At 43.0% G+C, this 26716-nt stretch overlaps 1 protein-coding gene across 4 annotated transcripts in view; it reads left to right on the top strand.

Annotated features, from left to right (window-relative positions):
• The window catches only part of LOC110492053 (SRC proto-oncogene, non-receptor tyrosine kinase), a 47818-nt gene extending 24271 nt beyond the window's left edge, over positions 1–23547 (top strand). For 2 of the 4 annotated variants that reach the window (XM_036946943.2, XM_021566029.3), the window contains exons 2-12: positions 11153–11417; positions 11753–11852; positions 14782–14799; positions 15403–15501; positions 15976–16079; positions 17429–17578; positions 17737–17892; positions 18473–18729; positions 18837–18990; positions 19172–19303; positions 19565–23547. In XM_036946943.2, the coding sequence (XP_036802838.1) occupies positions 11162–11417; positions 11753–11852; positions 14782–14799; positions 15403–15501; positions 15976–16079; positions 17429–17578; positions 17737–17892; positions 18473–18729; positions 18837–18990; positions 19172–19303; positions 19565–19773 (1635 nt within the window). In that variant the 5' untranslated portion in view covers positions 11153–11161 and the 3' untranslated portion in view covers positions 19774–23547. The remainder of the gene's footprint in view (positions 1–11152; positions 11418–11752; positions 11853–14781; positions 14800–15402; positions 15502–15975; positions 16080–17428; positions 17579–17736; positions 17893–18472; positions 18730–18836; positions 18991–19171; positions 19304–19564) is intronic. The other 2 variants (XM_090202884.1, XM_021566030.3) reach the window with 1 other exon arrangement.
• The last annotated feature ends 3169 nt before the right edge of the window (positions 23548–26716 follow it).

Below are 26716 nucleotides of genomic sequence, written 5' to 3'. Positions count from 1 at the left end.
AAAAATCTGATGAGTTCAGATTTTGGGTTGCCCCCACCTCCATCAAAGTTGCCCATCCCTGGGTTAGATGTACTATAAGTTGCCCATCCCTGGGTTAGATGTACTATAAGTTGCCCATCCCTGGGTTAGATGTACTATAAGTTGCACACCATGTGAAAGAAGAAATGTAGTTTTTCCTGGCCTGAGCCTAAAGAAAAACACACACTGTACCGAGCTGTCCAGGTCTCAGATGCATACAGCATATTAAAACAATATTTGATGTCTTACTCATGCAAATAGAATAAAATCACGATGATTATCTCTCCACCTGTCTGGCACCTGTTGTTCTGTCACTCATGTAATGGGAGGACTGTGGAAGGAAGGCTAGTGGATAAGATGGAATTTAAATGTCAAGCCTCACCACTGACGTCAAACTGCCACAATGACGACTTTCAGGCTCATTATATTTGGTCTCCCCCCCCCCTGTGGCGATTTCTCCTTCTCATGAGTTTTGTTTTGATTTCCTCTTAGTGGTTTTCAGCTGTCTCACTGGAATGAGCATGCAATTCTCCCTTACAGTCCATCATCATAGTTGGCTACATGGCTTCAATCTTAGCCTGAAAAAAATCTAATCAAGCAGGTCGCTGTTTTATTACTTTCATAATATAATATGACATTTTGCTGACTATTTTCTCCAAAGCGACTTACAAGTAGTGTGTGCATACAAATTGATATGGGAAAGGGAGATACCTAGTCATTTGTCCAACTGAATGTATTCAACTGAAATGTGTCTTCCGCATTCAACCCAACCCCTCAACAGATTTTTACCTTGTCAGCTCATGGATTCGATGCTAACAACCAGCCTACCGGCCGCCCCATATGGGTGGGCCCAGCGGAAATCAAACCCACAACCCCATGTCGTTGAACACGCCATGCTCTACCAACTGAGCCACGAAGCACCACCATTCATGAGTAAATGATAACTTCTCGATTATCAGTAAGGAGCTAAAAAATTAAGCAAAAACACTGAATTCATCAGGGATTTCTTTCTTTTTTTATCAATGTGTTATTGAATTAATAGGAAATGTTCAGACAAAGAAGTGATTTAATAGATTAATGACACCATAGCCTTTGAATAGTCTGTTTCACTTTCCTAGTTGGAGATGATCCTTTCAGAAGAAACAGAAAAATGAAGAGAGAACAACAACAGAATATACAAAAAAAACAACAACGGCAGCGAAGTGAAAAGACGACACCCCCCCCCCCCCCCCCCCCCCCCCCCCCCCGCGCCCCATTCAGCCAAAGCCCATGAGACTGGAAGGATTTGGAAACCATTGCTGGTTTCGGGTTTCTTTCTGCATCGTAGTGAGTAGAGCAGGTGTTTAGTTACCTCAATCTTATTAGTCAATGAGGCACTGACAGGACCTCACTGGTTTATTACACAGTGTACATGCACAAAGGGCAGAATCTGGGTGGTATAGCGCTCTCTCTCTCTCACACACACTCACACGCAGTAGCTTGGGCATGGGCAAAGTGCTGCCTGTTTCAAACCATGCAGTAGCCGAGCCAACGCAGGGCGATCCAGGTCAGATCTATAGTGTGAATCGAGTCTATTCAAATAAATTGTGTTTGATTGTAAAGGCTTGCTGGGAGTGTGAGCTGACAGTAGAGTTCTTTTGTTTGAGCAGTAGTGTAATAGAGGAAGGGTGGAATGCCCCAGAGCTCAGACTTTGAGACCCATCTGATGTTTACTTCACTCAGCTGTCTGAGACGTGGGTAGATTTGGTCAGATCTGACAAACAAGCTTTGGTGGAGTTTTGTTTTTGGATGTTAATGGGAGGAAATTCTGTCGAAAAAAAAGAAAAGAAAATAGGGATTTTTCCTCTCAGATCACATGGTATGTTAAGCTCTTGTTGCATGCTATAGTCTAAAGCTGATCTAGATATTACATTGATTTCCACTAATGAAATGGGTTCAGCGTATTCACTAAGAAACTGTTATGTGTATTACTAAATAAATACCTGAGACATATTCAAATAACATCTCCATCATGAAAGTGCCAGTTGTGTGAAATGTGACTGGTCATTTGATGGAGACAGTGAGATGGTAGAGGAAGTGTCTGAAAAGGCGTATTAACCATTCAACCACAATCAGAATCACTTTATTCGCCAAGTAGCCTACATTTACACATGCCCAGAATAGGTGCTGCCAGCCATAGACAATGTACAGACAGAATAGACAGTCAACATTGTCACCATACAGAATAGACAATATACTTTATTAAATACAGTAAACAAATGTAAAACTCTGGAGTATAGGCTGATTTACAGTGAGGATATTTAATATGCAGTGGATGAGACACACAAAAGACACAAAGACTGGCTTGCTGTGCTACCCGTCCTCTTTGTGTCTGCTCGAGTGTGTGCACTGACTGCGCTCCAACCTGGCCACACTGTTTTAGCGAATGTACAGTAAAACTACCCCGTTGTACAGACATACCCTTGGGGGACATATCGACTTCCTTTATCCCCATTGCCCCCTCTCGCTCCCCACCAGCCCCCCTTTCCTTCCAACAACCAGCCCCCTCACACACCCTGACGCCGGCTGGGCTAGAAATGTAATGAGCCCCCCTGGTTCAGCTTTTCTTCCTCATGAAAAGTGTGTGTGTGAGTGAGAAAGATGGAGGCTGGAAGGATAGACTGGCTGCTGCTGTGTCCTAGTCTACATTGGATCCATAGGAATCTCCTCAGCTGTTTGATAAGCAGCAAGAGGCTATGGGGCCTCCGTCTCCAATCTCCTGGCTGCCTGCCAAGCATGTGTGTGCGTGTCTCTCCTCTGACAGACGAGAAGCATGGATAGGTCTCAGAATGTTCCCCCTGGTGAAAGAAGGGTGTTTTTTCTTTGTGTGTCATACATTTTTCCAGCGTGTCATCAGTACATTGCAAGCCTCTGAGAAGCTGTCTGTCACCCTAGCCTTGCTACCTTGGTTTAGTTTAGCAGGATTATAGACAGACACATGGCAGCCTGGTGAATGACTCCACTACCACACAATGACTGACTCCATAATTAGATCAACGGGATAGAAAGTAGCTGAATCCTTTGGATCTTACTTTGGAATTTGGTTTAGTTACTTTGGAGTTTGGTTGAGTTACTTTGGCGTTTGGTTTAGTTACTTTGGAGTTTGGTTTAGTTACTTTGGAGTTTTAGTTTAGTTACTTTGGAGTTTTGGTTTAGTTACTTTGGAGTTTTGGTTTAGTTACTTTGGAGTTTTGGTTTAGTTACTTTGGAGTTTTAGTTTAGTTACTTTGGAGTTTTAGTTTAGTTTATTAGAATCCCGAATTAGCTACTGAACATGCAGCCGCTACTCTTCCTGAGGTCCACATAAAACACACAAAGTACATGACAAAGTACAGAACAGTTATAGACAATAACAACATATTACAAATGCACAAAGATCATGCCCCCAAAACGTGCTAACCTCTCACCATTACCAATAACAGGGAGGTTAGCAATTTTGGGGGAATGATATTTATGCATCTAACTTTCTCACTCATTATTCATGATTCATTCAGGATTATCCGTAATCCTGGTAGCATCCACATTAATGTAGAAGTGTTCAGAAATATATTATTATTTACAGTAAAAGTAACTCCATAATGACACACTACATTATTTACCATTAATTTCTACTGGGCACAAAATAATCTGAAACACGACCAAAATGAACTGCAAATGTATCCAACAAGTTTGTAGAGTCACAAGCTTGATGTAGTCATTGTGTGCTAAGAATATGGGACCAAATACTACACTTTTGACAAAATGTTATACATCAAGGAAATTTGTCCAAATACTTGACACCTTCAAATGGGGGGACTAGATACGTAGTGCTTTAATTTCTAAACAGTAAAACAGACATGTACATGACCTCAAATGAAAGGTGACATTCTGTGCTGTCGCCTCATGTGAAAACATTTGATATCAAATCAAATGATATCAATGAGACAAATTACAAGTTTAAGCTTCGCTGTCCAAATAAATACATAGGTTAGTGTGTATCCATCCATAATAGTAGTGGAGGATTGAGTGCCTAAATTATCCTGGATCTAGTGTAATGATTACATGCACTAAACTGTGATTAGACTGAGATGCATCATGTGTTTATAACTGGAGCCTCTTCCGAAGAATGCCGGGAGCTTCGGAGTAAAGAGGCAAGAGTCTTTAAGAGATCTTAGTGCCTTAATTGCACGTTAAAGTGTAAACTCTCCTCATAGGTCATTGTTATACTCTGGACAAAATCTCTGGTGGAATTGCAGCTCTTGGTTTTTCTTTTTTCTTTGATTTAACCTCCTTTTATCCAGGCTATTCTTCTTGAGATAAAAAGAGAGACCCGCTTTGTTTAAAGCTGCTACAGTACATGCGATTATACAGGCTGGTTGTGTGATTACACAGACTGATTCAGCAACATTGTCAATATTTATGCTCAATTGAACTCTATCCAATTATGTGTCCGAGCCCATTTGTAAGCCTTATGGCCGGATGGACTGAGTCGCCTTGGGCAACATGTTCACAGCATTCATTTGGAGCAAATGAGCTCGAGCGATGGCACGGCAGCAGGTCACACTATTCACCGGGTGGTAGGGGGTGTGAATGAGAGGTTAGGTTGGGTACCGTACCATACCGTACAGCCAACCCTTTGCCCTGACTGGTAGTGAGTCTATTGATCCTGACTCATTAATACCAGTGTGTGGAAACTAGAGCTTGGCTACATGGGTGAAAATCCATATCGCAGTAAATTGCCTGAATTGATGCGATAACCATAAATAAAAATATATGTTTAGAACGCCATCTTTTTTTTATTATCCTTTAAACTACTCCTAGTTTTGGTTATAGCCATCATTGTCCCATTTAACAATCACCCATATTAGCAAACGTATTTCATTTCAAACTTCACATTTCCCTAGTATGGGCTATTATCTTTATGAACGATGTCAGCAAAATGCCCGCGGTAAGTGATCGGTATTGTCGGCGGCGATCATTTTCGGTGTAAACTGAAGTCTGTGGCTATGTCCTCTGCCCTGTGCCATTGACTAGTGTTGTAATGCCACTGCAAAAACCATGATGGCGGAGAGCAACGGGCTCTGCCATTTGAACACTGGAGGCCATACAGTGGCACAAAGCCATGATGGCGGAGAGAAAAAAGTCCAAGTCCAAGTCCATACACTTTAGTTGCTGATTTCTTGCTCTCTTAACATGATCTTTCCCATTCTGTCTTTTCTGTATTTCATACATTTCATATTCAATCATCTCTCTTGGGGTGGAGAAGCCTCTGTTTGGTATGTTGTGGGTGGGTGTGGGTGAAAGCTAGGATGAGGGGTCTTACAGCTGTGGCTTCCTGTCTGGTGGCTGAGGAGTGGCAGCTGCAAGCCCATCCTTAGGGAAGCATTGGTTAAGCATATATTATTGCTGCACATGACTACTTCTGTGGGTTAGAATATAGCAACTGTATGGCTTCCCATGTATCTCTGGTTTCTGCTCTTGGCCCTGCCCTCTTAAGCAGACTGGGATCAGCGAGGTGAGTGTTCAAATATAACATTTTTTATCAAAGTTTATTGGTCACGAACACAGATTTGCAGATGTTGCACTGTGAGTGCAGTAATGCCTAGCAATACACACATTAACCAAAAATGTAAAATAAAGAAATTAAGAAACATCAGAACGAGCAATGTCAGGGTCCAGAATATAAATATTAGGGTTGTCCCCGACAAAAAAAAAAAAAAAATTGTTGAGTCTTCTGTTCTTTTGACCAAACGATAGGTCAAACTTTTAAAATGTGTATTTTTCCATCTATAGACACTCCCTATGTAGGCTACTGAGCTTGTCTGACGCTTTAAGCATTGCAATTAAAAATGAAGACATACAAATTACTAAAGAGGGAGCCAGAGATAAATATAGCCTAACTAGAAGAAAGGGAACCTGTTCCTGAGCCTCCTCCACCCACTGCTGCTGGTTTTAGCAGATTCTACTGTTATGCTCCTGAAGTTGCCGATAATAGGCTACACCAGCGGTCGCAAACTTTTTCCATTTGGAGTGCCAAGTTATCTTACCATTTCTACTGATCTGAGTGCTAGTTATGATTTTCATATACACATTTTTGTGGAACAGTTTTTAATTTAATTTATAATAAAGACTATCTTAATGTGGTTTAATAAAAATTCTAAATGAAAATTATACAAATCTAAAACTCATATTGCCATTGCCAATATGTAAAAATAGCCTACATAAAGCCAACAAGGAACTTGAAACATTGTATAAACTATAGTATTAACTTGGTCCGGCCTGAAGCTCGTGCTAGCGAGCATTGTATGGAATATTCTGGGTCCTCAAGGGTTTTCCACACCAATGCACTCCAGACAAACAGACACAGCTCTAGGCTATTTTGTGCAAGGGATAAGAAGTACTCAGGTAGGCCTATTTTTATGATGTTTCCACCGGATCAGCGCATCACATTTGTTTCCCCTGTCATGCCGAGTGCTAATCGAAGGCGAGAGAGCTGGAAAAGTTTTTACAATAGGCTACGTTGAGGAACTATTGCCATTCTCAATGGATGTTAAAACAGACTTTGATCACTTGCCGTTTGAGGCGAAGCAAAAACAAATTTGAGAAGCGCCACAGTGATGGCGAGTTAAGACCATCAGAAATGGTATCAGATCCCCAAATTGGCACATTTATAGGCCTACACTTGCACGTAGGCCAGGTAGACAAGTCTGGAGCGCTCCGAACAAAAGACAGTGAGTAATTGACAACTCATAAATGGAATGAAATAAACACAAACCTTTTTCTCACCAGTGTAGCCTAGGTTGTGTGCTCCTCCACTCCTCCAATGACAATGGAAAGACTGTAGTAGTAATAATAATAATCTCAGCAAAAAAATAAACATCCCTTTTTCAGGACCCTGTCTTTCAAAGATAATTCGTAAAAATCGGAATAACTTCACAGATCTTCATAGTAAAGGGTTTAAACACTGTTTCCCATGCTTGTTCAATGAGCCATAAACAATTAATGAACATGCACCTTTGGAACGGTCATTGAGGCACTAACAGCTTACAGATGGTAGGCAATTAAGGTCACAGTTATAAAAACTGAGGGGCCTCAGCTCTCTCCTCTATCGGGGTTAGGTTTGGACCACGGAGCTCCGACCGCCGAAAGAGGCCTTTCTACTGACTCTGAAAAACACCAAAAGAAAGATCCCCAGGGTCCCTGCTGTTCTGTGTGAACGTGCCTTAGGCATGCTGCAAGGAGGCATGAGGACTGCAGATGTGGCCAGGGTAATACATTTAAATGTTTGTACTGTGAGATGCCTTAGACAGCACTACAGGGAGACAGGACGGACAGCTGACCGTCCTCGCAAGTGTAACAACACCTGCACAGGATCGGTACATCCAGACATCACACCTGTGGGACCGGTACAGGATGGCAACAACTGCCCGAGTTACACCAGGAACGCACAATCCCTCCGTCAGTGCTCAGACTGTCCGCAATAGGCTGAGAGAGGCTAGACTGAGGGCTTGTAAGCCTGTTGTAAGGCAGGTCCTCACCAGACATCAACAGCAACAACGTCGCCTATGGGCACAAACCCATCATCGCTGAACCAAACAGGACTGGCAAAAAGTGCACTTCACTGACGAGTCACGGTTTTGTCTCACCAGGGGTGATGGTCGGATTCGCGTTTATCGTCGAAGGAATGAGCGTTACTCTGAGGCCTGTACTCTGGAGCGGGATCGAGTTTGGAGGTGGAGGGTCCGTCATGGTCTGGGACGGTGTGTCACAGCATCATCAGACTGAGCTTGTTGTCATTGCAGGCATTCTCAACTCATTACAGGGAAGATATCCTCCTCCCTCATGTGGTACCCTTCCTGCAGGTTCATCCTGCAGCATGACAATGCCACCAGCCATACTGCTCGTTCTGTGCGTGAAAACAGGAATGTCAGTGTTCTGCCATGGCCAGTGAAGAGCCCAGATCTCAATCCCATTGAGCACGTTTGGGACCTGTTGAATCGGAGGTTGAGGGCTAGGGCCATTCACCCCAGAAATGTCAGGGAACTTGCAGGTGTCTTGGTGGAAGAGTGTGGTAACAACTCACAGCAAGAACTGGCAAATCTGGTGCTGTCCATGAGGAGGAGATGCACTGTAGTACTTAATGCAGCTGGTGGCCACACCAGATACTGACTGTTACTTTTGATTTTTACCCCCCCATTTCTTCAGGGACACATTATTCCACTATTCTGTTAGTGACATGTCTTTGGAACTTGTTCAGTTTGTCTGTTGTTGAATCTCGTTATGTTCATACAAATATTTACACATGTTAAGTTTGCTGAAAATAAATGCAGTTGACAGTGAGGACGTTTCTTTTTTTGCTGTGTTTATATTGAATACATTAACAGAAATTTCTGTAACCAAACAAGCGATGTAGATTAGAAATGATTGGAATTGGCCTCCCATGTGGGGCAGTGGTCTAAGGCACTGGATCACAATGCTAGCTGTGCTACTAGAAATTCGGCACTAGAGATTCTGGGTTCGAGTCCAGGCTCTGTCGAAGCCGGCTGCGACTGGGAGACCCATGGGGCGGCACACAATTGGCCCAGCGTCATCCGGGTAAGCAGAGGGTTTGCCGGCAGGGATGTCCTTGTCCCATCACGCACTTACAACTCCTGTTGCGGGCCGGGCGCAGTGCACACTGACACGGTTGCCAGGTGTACGGTGTTTTCTCCGACACATTGGTGCTGCTGGCTTCCGGGTTAAGTGGGAATTGTGTCAAGAAGCAGTGCGGCTTGGTTGGGTTGTGTTTCGGAGGACCTTCGACTCTCCCGAGTCCGTACTGTGGGGTTGCAGCGATGAGACAAGACTGTAACTACCAATTGGATACCACGAAAAGGGTATTTTTTAATATAAAATAAGGAATTATGGGAATTAACCTCTCTGGGATATGTGGGACGATAGCGTCCCACCTCGCCAACAGCCAGTGAAAGTGCAGGGCGCCAAATACAAATTACAAAAATCTCATAATTAAAATTCCTCAAGCATACAAGTATTTTACACCATTTTAAAGATACAATTCTCATTAATCCAGCCACAGTGTCTCATTTAAAAAATACTTTACAGCGAAAGCACCACAAACAATTGTTAGGTCACCACCAACTCACACAAAAACACTTTTCTAGACATTTTTCTAGCCAAAGACAGGAGTCACAAAAAGCACAAATAGAGATCAAATTAATCACTAACCTTTGATCTTCATCAGATGACACTCATATGACTTCATGTTCCACAATACATGTATGTTTTGTTCGATAAAGTGCATATTTATATAAAAAAATCTAATTTTACATTGGCGTGTTACGTTCAGTGGTTCTAAAACGTGCTGGGATTTGTGCAGAGAGCCACATCTATTTACAGGAATACTCATAAATGTTGAGGAAAATACAAGTGTTATACATGGAATTAGAGATATACTTCTCCTTAATGCAACCGCTGTGTCAGATTTTTTTTTTTAACTTTACGGAAAAAGCAAACCATGCAATAATCTGAGTACAGCGTTCAGACAACAAAGCAGCCAAAACGATATCCGCCATATTGTGTAGTCAACATAAGTCAGAAATAGCATTTATAAATATTCACTTACCTTTGATGATCTTCATCAGAATGCACTCCCCGGAATCCCAGTTCCACGATGAATGTTTGATTTGTTCGATAATGTCCATCATTTATGTCCAAATAGCTTCTTTTGTTAGCGTGTTTGGTAAACAAATCCAAACGCGCGTTCAGGTCCAGCCTTAACGTCGGACGAAAAGTTCAATAACAATATTACAGCCCGTAGAAACCTGTCAAACTAAGTATAGAATCAATCTTTAGGATGTTTTTATCATAAATGTTCAATAATGTTCCAACCGGAGAATTCCTATATCTGTAGAAAAGCAATGGAACAGAGTTCGCCCTCATGTGAACGAGCGTCACGAGCTCAAGGCATTCTGCAAGACACCTGGCTCAATCAGCTCTCATTCGCCCCCACTTCACAGTAGAAGCCTGAAACAATGTTCTAAAGACTGTTGACATCTAGTGGAAGCCTTAGGAAGTGCAATTTACACTGTATATTGGAATTAATTTTACCCCTTTTTCTCCCCAATTTCGTGGTATCCAATTGTTGTAGTAGCTACTATCTTGTCTCATTGCTACAACTCCCGTACGGGCTCGGGAGAGACGAAGGCTGAATGTCATGCGTCCTCCGATACACAACCCAACCAGCCGTACTGCTTCTTAACACAGCGCGCATCCAACCCGAAAGCCAACAGCACCAATGTGTCGGAGGCTATACCGTGCACCTGGCAACCTTGGCTAGCGCGCACTGCGCCCGGCCCACCACAGGAGTCGCTGGTGCGCGATGAGACAAGGAGATCCCTTCCGACCAATCCCTCCCTAACCCGGACGACGCTAGGCCAATTGTGCGTCGCCCCACGGACCTCCCGGTCGCGGCCGGTTACGACAGAGCCTGGGCGCGATCCCAGGGACTCTGATGGCACAGCGCCCTTAACCACTGCGCCACCCGGGAGGCCTGGATTTTCCTCAGGTTTTCACCTGCCATACGAGTTATGTTATACTCACAGACATCATTCAAACAGTTTTAGAAACTTCAGAGTGTTTTCTATCCAAATCTACTAATGATATGCATATATTAGCATCTGGGACAGAGTAGCAGGCAGTTTACTCTGGGCACCCTATTCATCCAAGCTACTCAATACTGCCCCCCTGTCACCAAGAAGTTAATGGTAAATGTACTACTGGTGTGCCAACCCTGCGGCCTCCAATGGATCAATCCACGCAGACAGGCGTGAAATATGATATGTCTCGTGCTATATATATTTGCTACTGCTTGACTAAAAAAATCTCGGTCGACCAACAGCCTATTGACCAAACAAAATAAATATACAGTATCTAGGTATCGAATGGTGTTTGGCTGAAGATTATTCTAGCTATTCTAAGCCTATACCATCATGTAGAAAGGAGAAGTCTGAACTGTGCAATATCTTATTGGATTAATTAAACAGCTCAAACTCCCAGCATTTTATTGTCTTTGCTTAAAGTGCAAAAGCTCATAAGTCTCTCTCTGTCTGTCTTACAGGCTTAGGCCATGGGGGGAACCAAGAGCAAGCCCAAAGACGCAGGCCTTCGGACACGGAGTCTTGATGGTAACATCAGTTTAGGAGGAGGGGGTGGCAGCTACAACATCAGCCCCGCCCAGCACACCCTCACGCCCAATCTGAGTCCAGCAGTGGGCGGAACACGCCGGTCCACTCAGCCGTTGATCAATACCCCGGAGCTGGCACTGTTTGGGGGAGTGGAGTCCGCCAATAGTGTCACGTCTCCTAACAGAGGGACACTTGCAGGTAAGACTGTAGGGCCCAGATACCCCACTAATACCTAGAATGGAATATAAATAAATTATTAAATCACTATAGTGATTAATTTCACTAAAGGTAAGATTGTTATCTAAAACAGGCAGAGGTGCATTGAATGCTACTTATTTGATGCTACTGACTGCTGTAGTACATGCAAATCTTATTCAGTACAATGTATGTTTGATACCCTTTATGGAAAAGCTACACAGTTTACTCTGCATATATGAATAGTACTGTATTTTTAAAAATGGTATTGCAATATCACTTAATATTTGATGACCCATCCTCTGAGGTATGAGTGTCTGTCTGCCTCTCCCCCACAGGAGGTGTGACGACGTTCATGGCGCTGTATGACTACGAGTCTCGCACTGCCTCCGATCTGTCTTTCAGGAAGGGGGAACGGCTACAAATAGTGAACAACATGTGAGGCAACTCCACACACACTGGGATGAGTTTTTCAAGTTTCACATTTTATTAGTCGTATGTACGGGAAACGCATGATATACAGTTGAAGTCGGAAGTTTACATACACTTAGGTTAAAGTCATTAAAACTAGTTTTCAACCACTCCACAAATGTCTTGTTAACAAACTATAGTTTTGGCAAGTCGGTTAGGACTTCTTTGTGCATGACACAAGTAATTTTTCCAACAATTGTTTACAGACTATTTTATTTCACTTATAATTCACTGTATCCCAATTCTAGTGGGTCAGACGTTTACATACACTAAGTTGACGGTGCCTTTAAACAGCTTGGAAAATTCCAGAAAATGATGTCATGGCTTTAGAAGCTTCTGATAGACTCATTGACATTGTTTGAGTCAATTGGAGGTGTACCTGTGGATGTATTTCAAGGCCTACCTTCAAACTCAGTGCCTCTTTGCTTGACATCATTGGAAAATCAAAAGAAATCAGCCAACAAAATTGTAGACCTCCAAGTCTGGTTCATCGTTGGGAGCAGTTTCCAAACACCTGAAGGTACCATGTTCATCTGTACAAACAATAGTACAAACAAAAGTATAAACGCCATGGGACCACGCATCCGTCATACCGCTCAGGAAGGAGACGCGTTCTGTTTCCTAGAGATGAACGTACTTTGGTGCGAAAAGTGCAAATCGATCCCAGAACAACAGCAAAGGACCTTGTGAAGATGCTGGATGAAATGGGTACAAAAGTATCTATATCCACAGTAAAACGAGTCCTATATCGGCATAACCTGAAAGGCCGCTCAGCAAGGAAGACGCCACTGCTCTAAAACCACCATAAAAAAGCCAGACTACGGTTTGCAACTGCACATACATTTTGGGGAAATGTCCTCTGGTCTGATGAAACAAAAATAGAACTGTTTGGCCATAATTACCATCGGAAAAAGGGGGAGACTTGCTAGCCGAAGAACACCATCCCAACCATGAAGCACGGGGGTGGCAGCATCCATGTTGTGTGGGTGCTTTGTTGCAGGAGGGACTGGTGCACTTCACAAAATAGATGGCATCATGAGGCGGAAAATGATGTGGATATATTGAAGCAACATCTCAAGACATCAGACAGGAAGTTAAAGCTTGTTCGCAAATGGGTCTTCCAAATGGACATTGACCCCAGCATACTTCCAAAGTTGTGGCAAAATGGCTTAAGGACAACAAAGTCAAGGTATTGCCTGGCCTACAAACCTGACTCAGTTACAACAGCTCTGTCAGGAGGAATGGGCCAAAATTCACCCTACTTATAGTGGAAAGCTTGTGGATGGCTATCTGAAATGTTTGACCCAATTTAAAGGCAATACACTCAATTAGTATTTGGTAGCATGTAAACTTCTGACCCACTGGGATTCTGCTGAAAAAATAAATGAAGCCGAAATCAATCATTCACTCTACTATTATTCTGACATTTCACATTCTTAAAATAAAGTGGTGATGCTAACTAACCTAAGCCAGGTAATTTTTACTAGGATTAAATGTCAGGACTTGTGAAAAACTGAGTTTAAATGTATTTGGCTAAGGTGTATGTAAACTTCTGACTTCAACTGTACATCGTCCAACGAAATACTTACTTGCAGCTTCCAATGCAACATTAAGAAGAAATAAAATAAAAGAATACGAACATAAACTAAATGGCCCAGTAGAATAGAATAAACATATTAGCATTAGATGAGGATGTGGCCATATCCCCTGGGATAGACGCACATGCCCCCCCCCCCCCCCCCCCCCCCGCATTCTCTCTCTCTCTCACACACACACACACCGTAGTCTGCATGTCTGATCTCTAGCTGCGCTGGCTGGCTGTTTTGCCCCCAAACCCTGTGTCAGTCACCCGCCCTTTGTAAAGCCCGTAACCATAGAAACAGTCTCCCTTTACCAGTATCTGTTTTGTGTGAGCAGACACGTTTTTGTTGTAGATTTCCTATTTTCTCCTGCTCATTCACAAAAGTACAGCTGTTCATCTCACTGGTGCGTCCACTTGGAGGCTGATATGTTTCTACCCCCTTCCCGTTTGTTACTAGCCCCTTCCTGCTGCGACTACTTCCTGCTGCGACTAGCCCCTTCCTGCTGCCTCTACCTTAGTTGAAGTCTTGCTCGATAATTGTCTGCGAAATAACTGTCATTGAAACGTATATGTTAAAGTGACAGAAATGACCATTCATTCTAATAATGTCAGTCTGTGCTGCTTTTACAAATTTGAGTCTTTCTCTAATCAATAGAAGTGCAGTGGACCATATTATTCTAGTGAGCCGAGCCCCCAATACTCTAGCTATAACAAAGTGTTGACCTAGAAGGCCTGAGCTGAGGACAATAGAACTATAGTGGATTATTGTGATTAGTGCATCTGCCCCCGAAGCTGCTTCAGCTATTTATTCCCTTAGGGTTACCAGGTCAAATACGTCAACTCTGTGAACTCACCGATTTATGATAACCAGAAGATAATGTTTCACCATTTCCTGTGTTATGAGCCAACCCATTCTCAGCTTTATTTCTGCACCATGCACTTGGTATAATGTTCTGAAGCTTTCTTGGTGTTAACATTAGGTCTGCACCTATCATATTATCTGTCCTCTGTTTTAGGTATGCTGCTGAATGTCTCTTCTTTCTATGTTTCCATGTACGTACAGTGTGATCTTTAGACAGACTTCTGGATGTCTTTGCAAAGGGAGCTAGGTTCCGCTGTAGTGTTGGGATGAGGGGGTGGTGGATACCTGTTGTAATGGTTCTGTATACTGGATCTCTAGCTACGAATCTGCTTTGCTAACACGCTTTCTGTCTCTTTTCTTTTTTTTAAACCCCATCCACCCCCTTCGCATCTATTCTCTCTCTCTCCATCTCCCCAAACTATTTCTCCGTACCTTTTTGTAATTGTATGTAGGAGAAAGTTGAACAGCAGGTCAGTGAAGCTTCTCTTGTCTTTTGTGTGTGTGTGTGTGTGTGTTTTCACGTCACTAATACATCATAGTTGCTGGTTCACATGATAACTTCCCGGCATTTGGTTAATGGTGTCATAGTACACGTCTGTGTTTGAATCCACCCTGCATCCATTCCTTTAGTATTCCTAGTAGTTGTAGGGTTGATTTCCTGGACACAGATTAAGCCTAATCCTAGAGAATCTATTGGAGTTTAATGGAGAATCTTCATTGACGCATCCTCTTAGTCCGGGAGTTTTAATCTGTGTTCACGAAACCGCCCTGTAGTCTACGGATATTGTAAATCATTTCCTCCCGTTGAGTCGACCCTGTATGAGCGCGTGTTACTGTTTCACCGTAGTCCCTGTCTATGTGAAATAGAACGTGAAGAAGAGCCTCTGTGAAGACTATATTCAATATTTGCCTCCCAATGTGAATGTACTGTGTACAAAGTGTTTCCTTCACTCAAGAGTCCTGTCTTAAGTATCCCACCACATGAAGTAGAATCCAAATCACCCCACGTAAACTGGAATCACAGACTTGCAAAGGAGACCATCTGTGAAACCGTTCCGTTCTTGTCTCCGCAGAGAAGGGGACTGGTGGCTGGCTCGCTCTCTGACCACTGGAGAAAGTGGTTACATCCCCAGCAATTATGTGGCTCCTTCCGACTCCATCCAGGCAGAAGAGTAAATCCCTCCCTCCCTTCTCTCGCTCTCTCTCTCATCCTCTATTTATCCATCCCACCTTTTCTTCTCTCTCCTGTAATTTCATTTTAATCAAGAGTTGAAAATAAAACTGATGGAATTCAAAAGGAGCTCCATCTACAGTATCTCTCTATGCACCTTGAAGGCATACACACACTCCACGAGCTGACATGCACAGACACACACGTGGATAATAACACACACACAAACTAACCTGTGTAATGATTCCATTTCTTACCTCTATCCTACCAGTCATCTCAGATTGCCTATGGCTTCCAGGTAAGGGGCAGTAATCAGAATGCAATACTTCTTTGATTGGGGCATGCACAGAAGGCAGTTATCTCGCGCGCGCTCTCTCACACACACACACACACACAGCCACACTTTTTTTTCTCTCTCTCCCTTCCTCTCAACGTGGTCCCTGTGTCCCCGTGCTCTCTTCCCTCTTTTCCCTAGGTGGTATTTTGGGAAGATCACACGTCGCGACTCGGAGAGGCTCCTCTTGAGTTTGGACAACAGGAGAGGGACGTTCCTGGTGAGAGAGAGTGAGACCACCAAAGGTGAGTGTCTAAGGCTGGCATCTCCAGTGGAAACACCTCACAGATTACACCAAAGCATCTCCACTGACAATTAAGACCACATTGGAATGCTGGCCCGGGGATCAAGCCGTGTAGCTGTGCAACCATGTTCTTTTAAAATAGCTGTTTCGCAACCCTTTTATGTAGAAAGGGCTAACCTCTGATTTGTAAAATAAGAATTGAGACAAGGATTGTGTATGTGTGCGATTCAGAGGGTGAATGTGCGACAAACAATGTGGGGTCCTTTTGAAGGGGGTATAGAAATACATGTCGGGCGCACCGGCTTGTGTCAAGAACTGCAACGCTGCTGGGTTTTTCACGCTCAACAGTTTCCTGTGTGTATCAAGAATGGCCCAACACCCAACGGACATTCAGCCAACTTGACACAACTGTGGGAAGCATTGGAGTCTACATGGGCCAGCATCCCTGTGGGGACGCTTTCGACACCTTGTAGAGTTCATGCCCCGACAAATTGAGGCTGTTCTGAGGGCAAAAGGAGGGGATGCAACTCAATATTAGGAAGGTGTTCCTAATCATTTTTTTACCTTTTATTTAACTAGGCAAGTCAATTAAGAACACATTCTTATTTACCAAGCATGTGACAAATAAAATTAGATTTGTGGATTCGATGTGACGCCCCTGGGGCACAGCGGAGTTCGATGCCTCTGATCGTCAGCTGCTGCACTACAGCACAGCCACAGTAGTGTCGCGCACACACGCTCTCCATGGGCCGAGCTCAGCGGAGAAAGAGAGAGGGTAAAGAGAGGTGGAGGGAGGGGGCGGGTGGGGTGCGTTGCCGGGAACTGAGTGGGAGCAGTGGGGAGCCCTCGGGTGAGTGAGTAAGACAGAAGTAGGTCATTGAGGAGCCAGGGGCGCGTTTAGCAGGGCACTGTGTATGTTATGTAAACATGCCTCTAGATAACAAAGAATAAGGAATCATGTCGGCTCTATTCGTGAAATCTCTATCTGCAACGTTCGACAACCAGAGGCATATCACCCAGTTTAAACAGAGAGGGAAGGAGGGGGAATTGCCCAGGGGTTCTTTGAGTTCACTCGTCAGGCTGGCTCACTGGGCTGGTGCCGCCCTCTGGTGGCAGACTGGATGTATTGTTTTGTTTTTGTGGGACCACAAGGAATGGAACTTGTGAACACAAAATGACACTAATAAAGCAATTTATTTCAAACTATTCTTCCTTTGGGCCCCAGGAAGACTAGGAGTCGCTAAAGGCATCATCTAATGGAAATGTGAATAAAGGATTAGACAATATTTCTTGCACAAGGTTATCTTGCTTTCTTTACTGATTTCCTGTCTCTAATGTACCTCTTCCTAGGTGCCTACTGTCTGTCAGTCCTGGACTATGACAACACTAAAGGACTGAATGTGAAACACTACAAGATTAGAAAGCTGGACAGTGGAGGCTTCTACATCACCTCACGCACTCAGTTTAACAACATACATCAGCTGGTCACACACTACCACAGTGAGTCACACACACATTGCCAACACTGTACAAGTGTAAACATCTCAACCAATTACTTCTAAGCAAATACCTCTGAGAAGAGACTATGTGTGATGAACAAATAACACTACCAGAAGGTGATATTAGAGCTCACCGTGTTTTCTTCCCTGTCCTCTCAGAGCATGCAGACGGACTGTGCCACTGTCTGACGGAGGTATGTCCCGTACTAAAGCCTCAGACCCAGGGGCTGGCCCGCGATGCCTGGGAGATCCCCAGGGACTCTCTATGCCTCGACCTCAAACTGGGACAGGGATGCTTCGGAGAGGTCTGGATGGGTAAGACAGCCTCTCTCCACTACGAGCTAATTGAACTGTATATAAGAGTATGAATAGTGTGTAAATAGTATATTTGTTGTCTCTTGGTGACTTTCCAATATATAACTCTTATTTAATTTTTTTATTTTTATATATATATATATATACAAAAAAATTCAATAAGAGTTATATATTGGAAAATAAAAAAATTCATAATGTAACTGTTCTGTACTTTGTCATGAATTTGTACATTTTTATGTGGACCCCAGAAAGAGTAGCTGCTGCATGTGCAGTATCTAATGGGAATCCTAAAAAAAACAATACCATCTCTGCTATGTTGTGATTTAATCAGCTACTTCATGAATCAGTTAATCAGTGGGATCCATTCTGATCTTCAGCCTGCTCCCTAAACCAGCTGATCCTCTCAAACAAAGCAGAGGGTACTGCCATGTAGAGGAACTAAACATGTCTATAGAGTGCATTTGTCATTGCATCGACACATTCCTTGGCAGTTGGCACCTATTTGACAATTTTGAAAACATAATCTGATGCTGGAAATGGTTACCACAACAACACAACTAGCTGTGCAACCATTATGTAGGCACGTGGAACGGGACAACGCGGGTAGCGGTCAAGACCCTGAAGACCGGTACCATGTCCCCCGAGGCATTCCTTATGGAGGCCCAGGTCATGAAGAAGCTGAGACATGAAAAACTGGTCCAGCTGTACGCCGTGGTGTCTGAAGAACCTATCTATATTGTCACGGAGTACATGGGACAAGGAAGCTTGTTGGACTTCCTGAAGGGAGACATGGGCAAGATGCTCCGCCTTCCTCAGCTGGTTGACATGGCCTCACAGGTAAGCAAGTTTAGAGATGGTCAGTGTAAATACTGTCTAGTATTACACACACACACACAAACACGCTGGCTGTTTTAGTCAAACCTAAACATGTGTCTTCTCGTCAGATTGCCTCAGGAATGGCGTATGTAGAGAGGATGAACTACGTCCACAGAGACCTCAGGGCTGCCAACATTCTAGTGGGAGACAACTTGGTTTGTAAAGTGGCTGACTTTGGACTGGCCCGTCTCATAGAGGACAATGAGTACACTGCCAGGCAGGGTAAGACCACTAGAGGGGGCTGATTACCATCTCTTCCTTTTGTCTGTCTGTTTTTTTCTCTCTCTCTCTCCTCTCAATGTTTTGGCCCGCCAGACCAATTGGCATCGTTTTCATTCTCAGGTTTTCTCACCACAACTTGAATTACAGAGTCTTGTCTAACGTGTGTCTCCTACCCTTGCAGGAGCAAAGTTCCCCATCAAGTGGACGGCTCCTGAAGCTGCGCTGTATGGCCGCTTCACCATCAAATCAGACGTCTGGTCGTTCGGGGTCTTACTGACAGAACTGGCCACCAAGGGGAGAGTACCATATCCAGGTAGCAACTGTGAATCTTCAAAGATGTCGCTTTGGTGAAAGGATCCCTTGTCTGATAGAGTTGCTTACCACTGTGAGCACATCCCAAAGACGCACACTGCTGGCAAGCGAATCTACCTATGTGAAGACACTGTTGGCCGTTAACCTTTTTGAAACCATGAAGGTCAATGCAGTATATATCTCTCCTGCCATTCGGCCCCTGTATAATGATGTTTGTGTTCTCCCTATCCCTTTCTTCTCTCTCGCTCTCTCTCCCCCCCAGGCATGGTGAATCGGGAGGTGCTGGACCAGGTGGAACGTGGTTACAGGATGCCTTGTCCTGCTGAGTGCCCTGACTCCCTCCATGACCTCATGCTCACCTGCTGGAGGAAGGACGCTGAGGAGAGGCCCACATTCGAGTACCTGCAGGGCTTCCTGGAAGACTACTTTACCTCCACTGAGCCACAGTACCAGCCCGGGGAGAACCTTTAGTCGAGAACCTGAGGTACTATAGGGCTCATGTTGGAAGGGGAGAGGGGAACGGTGCTTTGGATACAGCCAGACTGACCTCTGTTGCACCTGGAACTGAACTCCCAATGACCACACACCTACTCCTGACCTATATTATAATTATTCAATGTGACGATATCGTTATTTTGTTACTTGATGTTGATATCCTTCTGATTTTGAAAAGGACAGCACTAATCTACTGGTTTATTTTGAGTTAATCTACATTCATACCTGTCAGTTACTGTGTGCTCCTATTGACCCCCCCCCCCTTCATTTATCATTGGACATGAGTAGCAACCAACTGTAAGGACCAATTCAGTCCATCTCTTTAGAGGTACACCTTTGGAGATCTAAAGAAATAACAGATTTCTCATATCCCTATTGGTTCCTCTCTACAATGAGATTCCATGTTTAAGGATGGGTTCTTGTTCTGGTATGTCTTCCAATCTATTCCCACAGACTGCTTGAGAAGCAACTCTGAGGGGTACTGTTGTCAGGATATCGCTTTATGTTTTTGATCAAATTTGTTCTAAAACCTGGAATATTTGGTATTATAATCATGCCACAGTTATTTCAGATGAACATTTCCCCTCTACATTGTGGCCATTCTTGGCAGCTTGAGGTGATGTTTGTAGTTGACCGAGGTGGGCGGAACTTTCACTACGCAGACACTTCCATGAAACAAATTAGAATTGCTATGCATGGAATACCCCTCCCCAGGCACTCTTAAAGAAGATGAGAGGAGAATATTGTTTGTTATTTTTCATTTTATATTCACAGCGTTTCTAGAAGACGACTTAAAAAAGGCTACTGACGATCACTCAGTCTCCTCTCAGGAAGGGGACCATGAATCCTGCTGCAATGTTTTTGTGCCAATGCTGTAAATTTACTATTTTCTACTCTCTTCATTGTTTTAAAGTTTTTGTTTTTTCTTACTACAAAGCTCAATAAGCGTTGCCCTGTAATTATACACACTATTTGTAAATCATTCCCAAATGTGTGTTTGAATAATACCATCCATCTGAATAATTACCATCCATATTCCATCAAATATCTAAGGCATGTATTTTAAGGCTTTGGTTGTTCAAACATTCAGATTAAAACTCCATCAATGTTCTGCAATGGTTTTTAGTTATTTTCAGGAAAGGAGTAACCCTAAGACCTTTCAATCTATTATTTGAGAAGTGATATCAGTGCAGCCGCTGGTTGAAGGTAGGCTCAGCGAAATGACGTTGCCACGAGCAGCACTGCAGATATTGAGATGAGCGAGATGCAAAACTTCACTCACATAGTCACACCCAGTCTCTGCGCATGTGCACGGGTTCGCTTCACGCTGTTACAGCGGGGTAGCCAGGCGAAGTTGAGCCTTGCCAAATTAATCCACTCTGCTGTTCATTCCTGCACCTATGTCATATCGCTGAGCCTACCTTCCAAAAGTAAGTGGACATCTGCTCGTCGAACATCACATTCCGAAATCATGGGCATCAATATGGAGTTGGTCCCCCCCCCCCCCCCCCCCCCCTTGCGTCTGTGACAGCCTCTACTCTTCTGGGAAGGCTTTCCACTAGATGTTGGAAAATTGCTGTGGGGATTTGCTTCCATTCAGCCATGAGCATTAGTGAGGTTGGGTACTGATGTTGGGTGATTAGACCTGGCTCACAGTCGGCGGTCCAATTCATCCCAATGGTGTTTGATGCGGTTGAGGTCAGGGCCCTGTGCAGGCCAGTCAAGTTCTTCCACACCGATCTCGACAAACCATTTCGGTATGGACCTCACTTTGTGCACAGGGGCATTGTCATGCTGAAACAGGAAAGAGCCTTCCCCAAATTGTTGCCACAAAGTTGGAAGCACAGAATTGTCTAGAATGTCATTGTATGCTGTAGCATTAAGATTTCCCTTCACTGGAACTAAGGGGCCTAACCCGAACCATGAAAAACAGCCCAGAGATTGCATGGCTCTGTGCTTGATTTTATACATCCGTCAGCAACGGGTGTGGCTGAAATCGCTGAATCCACTCATTTGAAGGGGTGTCTACATATTTTTGTGTATATATAGTGTATTTAGTGGTTTTGTTTTCATTGAATGATGGAGAAATTATTCTGAAGATATGAGAGAGGAGCAGGTTAGCATTTTTCATCATGAACCTTGTTCTGGAAACAGCTCTGCAGAGTGGTCTAGCTGGCACAGCCATAAAATCTGATTTTAAACATAACTTTAACCGTAACTACACTGTCAACACGTATGCCTAACCTTCAATTATGACCAAAAAGCTAATTTGTATTTTCATGAATTTTTACATTATAGACAATTTTGACTTTGCAGCTGGCTTATCTAAGGCAAAATCGCTCAGTTGTGCCTCCAGGACAAGAATCACGACAATAAACGTCAACCTGCGTGAGACGACAGAGCTTCCCCCTGGCCTGAGATGCTGAATTGCCATTTTGAACGTCCACTGTCATTGGGCAATTGTACATAAATATCCTCAGTGCTACTATTTTTTGTTGTTGTATATATCCTGTTTCTAATTTATTCATATTATTAAAGGTCCTTTTGATTTGTCTATTTATTTTCAGCATCATTCTGCCTGTTGCCATGTCTACGGTACATCCCACTATTATACTGGGAGCTCATCAGTGACGATTGAAGAAACATTGTTTTTTTTTTTTTTTCTATTGTTTTACATCTTTCTTTATACGCCTGTCTTTTGTGCCACTTTTTACTTTGTTTCCATCTTTTTACGAAGCCATGCTTATTGGTACTACATCTGACTGAGGAACTGCCCGAGGGACATGGTTGAAAACAAGCTTTCATCAGTGGTGCGTTCAGTACGTTTTTGTTTAACGTTCTGGAACATTCAATTGAACGGAAACGGTACTGAACGAAAAACGTGGTTGGGATGGGGAACGCTATTAGCACGGCCACTGCCCTGTTTTAAATACGTCACTCATTGCATCAAGCCACACCCACCCAAAGGCAGCAAACGTACCTCAATATCTGTTCAAGAAGGTACAAGAACATTTTTGGGGGAACGTGGTAGTTCAGTACAAACTGTTCCGCAAACGTTTAAGCAAACTGAACGCACCTCAGGTTTCATCTTCCTCGTTTCAGAATAAGAGAGCACCTTTTTATGTAGCCTCTAAAGGTGCCACTGATTCTATTTCTGCTATGAAAAATTGCATTCATCAGTCATACGTTAACATGTCGAAGTCTTTCCTACTCTTAAGGCCATTGATGGGGAGGCTGGCTTGCGAACTGAAGGTCAGTGTTTTTTTTTTTATAGAAGACAGCTGATGTACAGTGCTGTGGTACAGCATGGTTTCTATGTTACTGTGGCAAGAAGACTTGCATCAAGAATCTGAACTGGGTATTGTGGTACTGTAGGGCTTCTTGAGTGCTAAGATTTCTTAAACCACCAGAAATTCTACACTGTTTTCATTGAATTCTCAGACATTGGCCTAGATTATTAATCTGAGTTATGTTTTCTGTCCTGTGAATATATGGAGCAGCAGATTGACTAGTCTGTCGTCTTAATCCTAATCCCCATTGTATGATCATATTGATAAAACAAGGACGTCTCCATTGACTTCTTTGGGTCTTTTTCCTCAGCCTATGCAGTTTTTTGGATCTGTGATATTCCTTTTGTATAATCCTTTTTACCGTATTCAGTGGAAAATGCAAAAATATTGCCTGAAATTCTTACTATTGTTTAAAATTCAAATGACAGTTGGAATAAAATGTGTACATTGCAAACTGTAATCTGACAAATGTTGTAAAGTGCATTAAATGATGTTTCTTATATTGACTATAACAACATTGGTTGAGCAACCAGGCAGTGAGTCAGTTGATGTCTATCAGTTTACAGTAAATAGTGTTTTCCCTCACAGACTAGAACTTTATACCTTTAATTTCATTCTGAAGTGACGGCTTCCTTTCGGTGAGTTTATACAGGGTGAAGGTAAGATGCAGTGTCACAATGTCATTTTATCCAAAAGCCTCCTGTAGTTCAAGGTACTGAGAGCTAGGGTTGGTCTAGATAATTGTATATCTTTGAGATACTAACCCAATGTCTTTTTTTAGAGGTGTCTTTAAACATTATAGCTTGGTAAACAAATAGTATGCCAAATCCATATTGTATGTTGTTATGAGGCAGTAGATCTAGGCTACTGTAGGCCTGTTTGTGGTTGTCAGATCATTCGATATAAGATATGATTGAGTACAAAACAAAGAAGTAAACATTTGTGTTATATTACTTCAAGTGAACTGATACCCTTGTTCAGTGGTGGAAAAAGTACCCAATTGTCGTACTTGAGTAAAAGTAAAAATACCTTTTTTAATAGAAATTTACTCAAGTAAAAGTGAAAGTCACCCAGTAAAATACTACTTGAGTAAAAGTCTAAAAGTATTTGTTTTTAAATAAACTTAAGTATCAAAAGTCAATGTAATTTCTCAAATATACTTCAAGTTCAAAAGTAAAAGTATAAATCATTTAAAATTCCTTATATTACGCAAACCAGACGGCACCATTTTCTTTCTTTAAAAAAACATGTATGGTTGGTCAGGGGCATACTCAAACACTCAGACATCATTTACAAAGGAAGCACTTCTGTTCAGTGAGGCAGTAGAGATGCCAGGGACGTTCTCTTAATAAGTGCGAGAATTGGACCATCTTCCTATCCTGCTAAGCATTCAAAATGTAACTAGTACTTCTGGGTGTCAGGCAAAATCTATGGAGTAAAAAGTACATTATTTTCTTTAGGAATGTAGTGAAGTAAAAGTTGTCAAAAATATAAATGATAAAGTGCAGATAACCAGTTTTTTGGGGTGAGTACTTTTTAAAGTATTTTTACTTAAAAGTACTTCACACCACTGTCCTTGTTGCATAATATGCAGAAACCCCTTCTTTTATTCATGGTCATCACTAGTTGCCACAATGTTATAATTATGGTTAAACACACATTTTTCTACAATTTCTCTTCTTAAAATCTGATTGTAAAACCTGACCTTAATCCTAACCACACTGCTAACATTGTGCTTAACTCTAACCTTAAATTAACCTCTACAGGATCGGTGGGTCCCCTGCTGGATGATTGAGCTAACCTAGACTAATGTGATTAACATGAGGTTGTAAGTAAACAAAAAAATCCCAGGACTTAGACATATCCGATATTGGCAGAAAGCTTAAATTCTTGTTAATTTAACTGTGCTGTCCAATTTACAGTAGCTATTACAGTGACAGAATGCCATGCTATTGTTTGAGGAGAGTGCACAGTTATGAACTTGAAAAGTTATTAATAAACCAGTTAGGCACATTTGGGAAAATGTTGAACAGAAAGGCAATGGTTCATCGGATCAGTCTAAAACTTTGCGCATACACTGCTGCCATCTAGTGGCCAAAATCGAAATGGTGCCTGGGCTGGAATAATACATTATGGCCTTTCTCTTGCATTTCAAAGATGATGGTATGCTGTCCCTAGGAGAGGTGCGTCACTTGAGTGGGTTGAGTCAATGACATGATCTTCCTGTCCGGATTGGAGGTGTCCCAGGATGGTAAGTTGGTGGTTGAAGATATCCCTCTAGTGGTGTGGGGGCTGTGCTTTGGCAAAGTGGGTGGGGTTGTATCCTGCCTGTTTGGCCCTATCTGGTGGTATCGTCGGATGTGGCCACAATTTCTCCCGACCCCTCCTGTCTCAGCCTACAGTATTTATGCTGCAGTCGTTTGTGTCGGGGGGCTACGGTCATTCTGTTATATCTGGAGTATTTCTCCTGTCTTATCCGGTGTCCTGTGTGAATTTAAGTATTCTCTCTCTCGCTCTCTCGCTCTCTCGCTCTCTCGCTCTCTCTCTCGCTCGCAGGACCTGAGCCCTAGGACCATGCCTCAGGACTACCTGGCCTGATGACTCCTTGCTGTCCCCAGTCCACCTGGCCGTGCTATCTGCTCCAATTTTAACTGTTCTGCCTGCGGCTATGGAATCCCGACCTGTACACCGGACGTGCTATCTGTCCCAGACCTGCTGTTTTCAACTCTATTGACAGCAGGAGCGGTAGAGATGCTATGAAAATCCAACTGACATTTACTCCTGTTGCACCCTCGACAACCACTGTGATTATTATTATTATTTGACCCTGCTGGTCATCTATGAACATTTGAACATCTTGGCCATGTACTGTTATAATCTCCACCCGGCACAGCCAGAAGAGGACTGGCCACTCCTCATAGCCTGGTTCCTCTCTAGGTATCTTCCTAGGTTTTGGCCTTTTCTAGGGAGTTTTTCCTAGCCACTGTGCTTCTACACCTGCATTGCTTGCTCTTTGGGGGTTTCGGGCTGGGTTTCTGTACAGCACTTTGTGACATCAGCTGATGGAAGAAGGGCTTTATAAATACCTTTGATTGATGGTACAAAAAAAATACAAAAAAAACACGGTTGGTTTTTCTTTGTATTATCTTTTACCAGATCTAATGTGTTGTATTCTCCTGCATTCATTTTACATTTCCACAAACTTCAGTGTTTCCTTTCAAATGGTAGTTAGATTTGGGTATGTCTTTTTAGGTGAAAATTGGAAGGGGGGAAAAAAGGGGCAGATACTTAAGAGTTAAGACCTAAAAGCACATTTTTGTTTTCATGAATGGTTACAATATAGTCCGTTTTGACTGTGCGCTGAACGTGCGTGCAGGTGAGAATGAATGATTTATTTCTGGAATTCCCTTCAACTGTGATCAGACAGTAGGTAGCCTGCAGATCCGACACCTTATGCTTGCTCTCAGCTGCACTAGAGGGTTGAGCAGAGCATTTGCTTAAATTATAACACTGTTGAGATGGCTCAAAAAAAAACTTCCCTCAATCCAGTGAGGAGAAATTGCGTTGTACTCTGAATTATCCCATTATATCAACTGTTACACAGAGAAGATTGAATGACAGCTAGTAAA

This window comes from Oncorhynchus mykiss, chromosome 16, assembly GCF_057628025.1.
Source record: "Oncorhynchus mykiss isolate SJ-2025 chromosome 16, ASM5762802v1, whole genome shotgun sequence".
Lineage (NCBI taxonomy): Eukaryota > Metazoa > Chordata > Actinopteri > Salmoniformes > Salmonidae > Oncorhynchus > Oncorhynchus mykiss.
The sequence above is the reverse complement of the archived record's forward strand: the minus strand, read 5'-3'. Positions and strand labels throughout refer to the sequence as shown.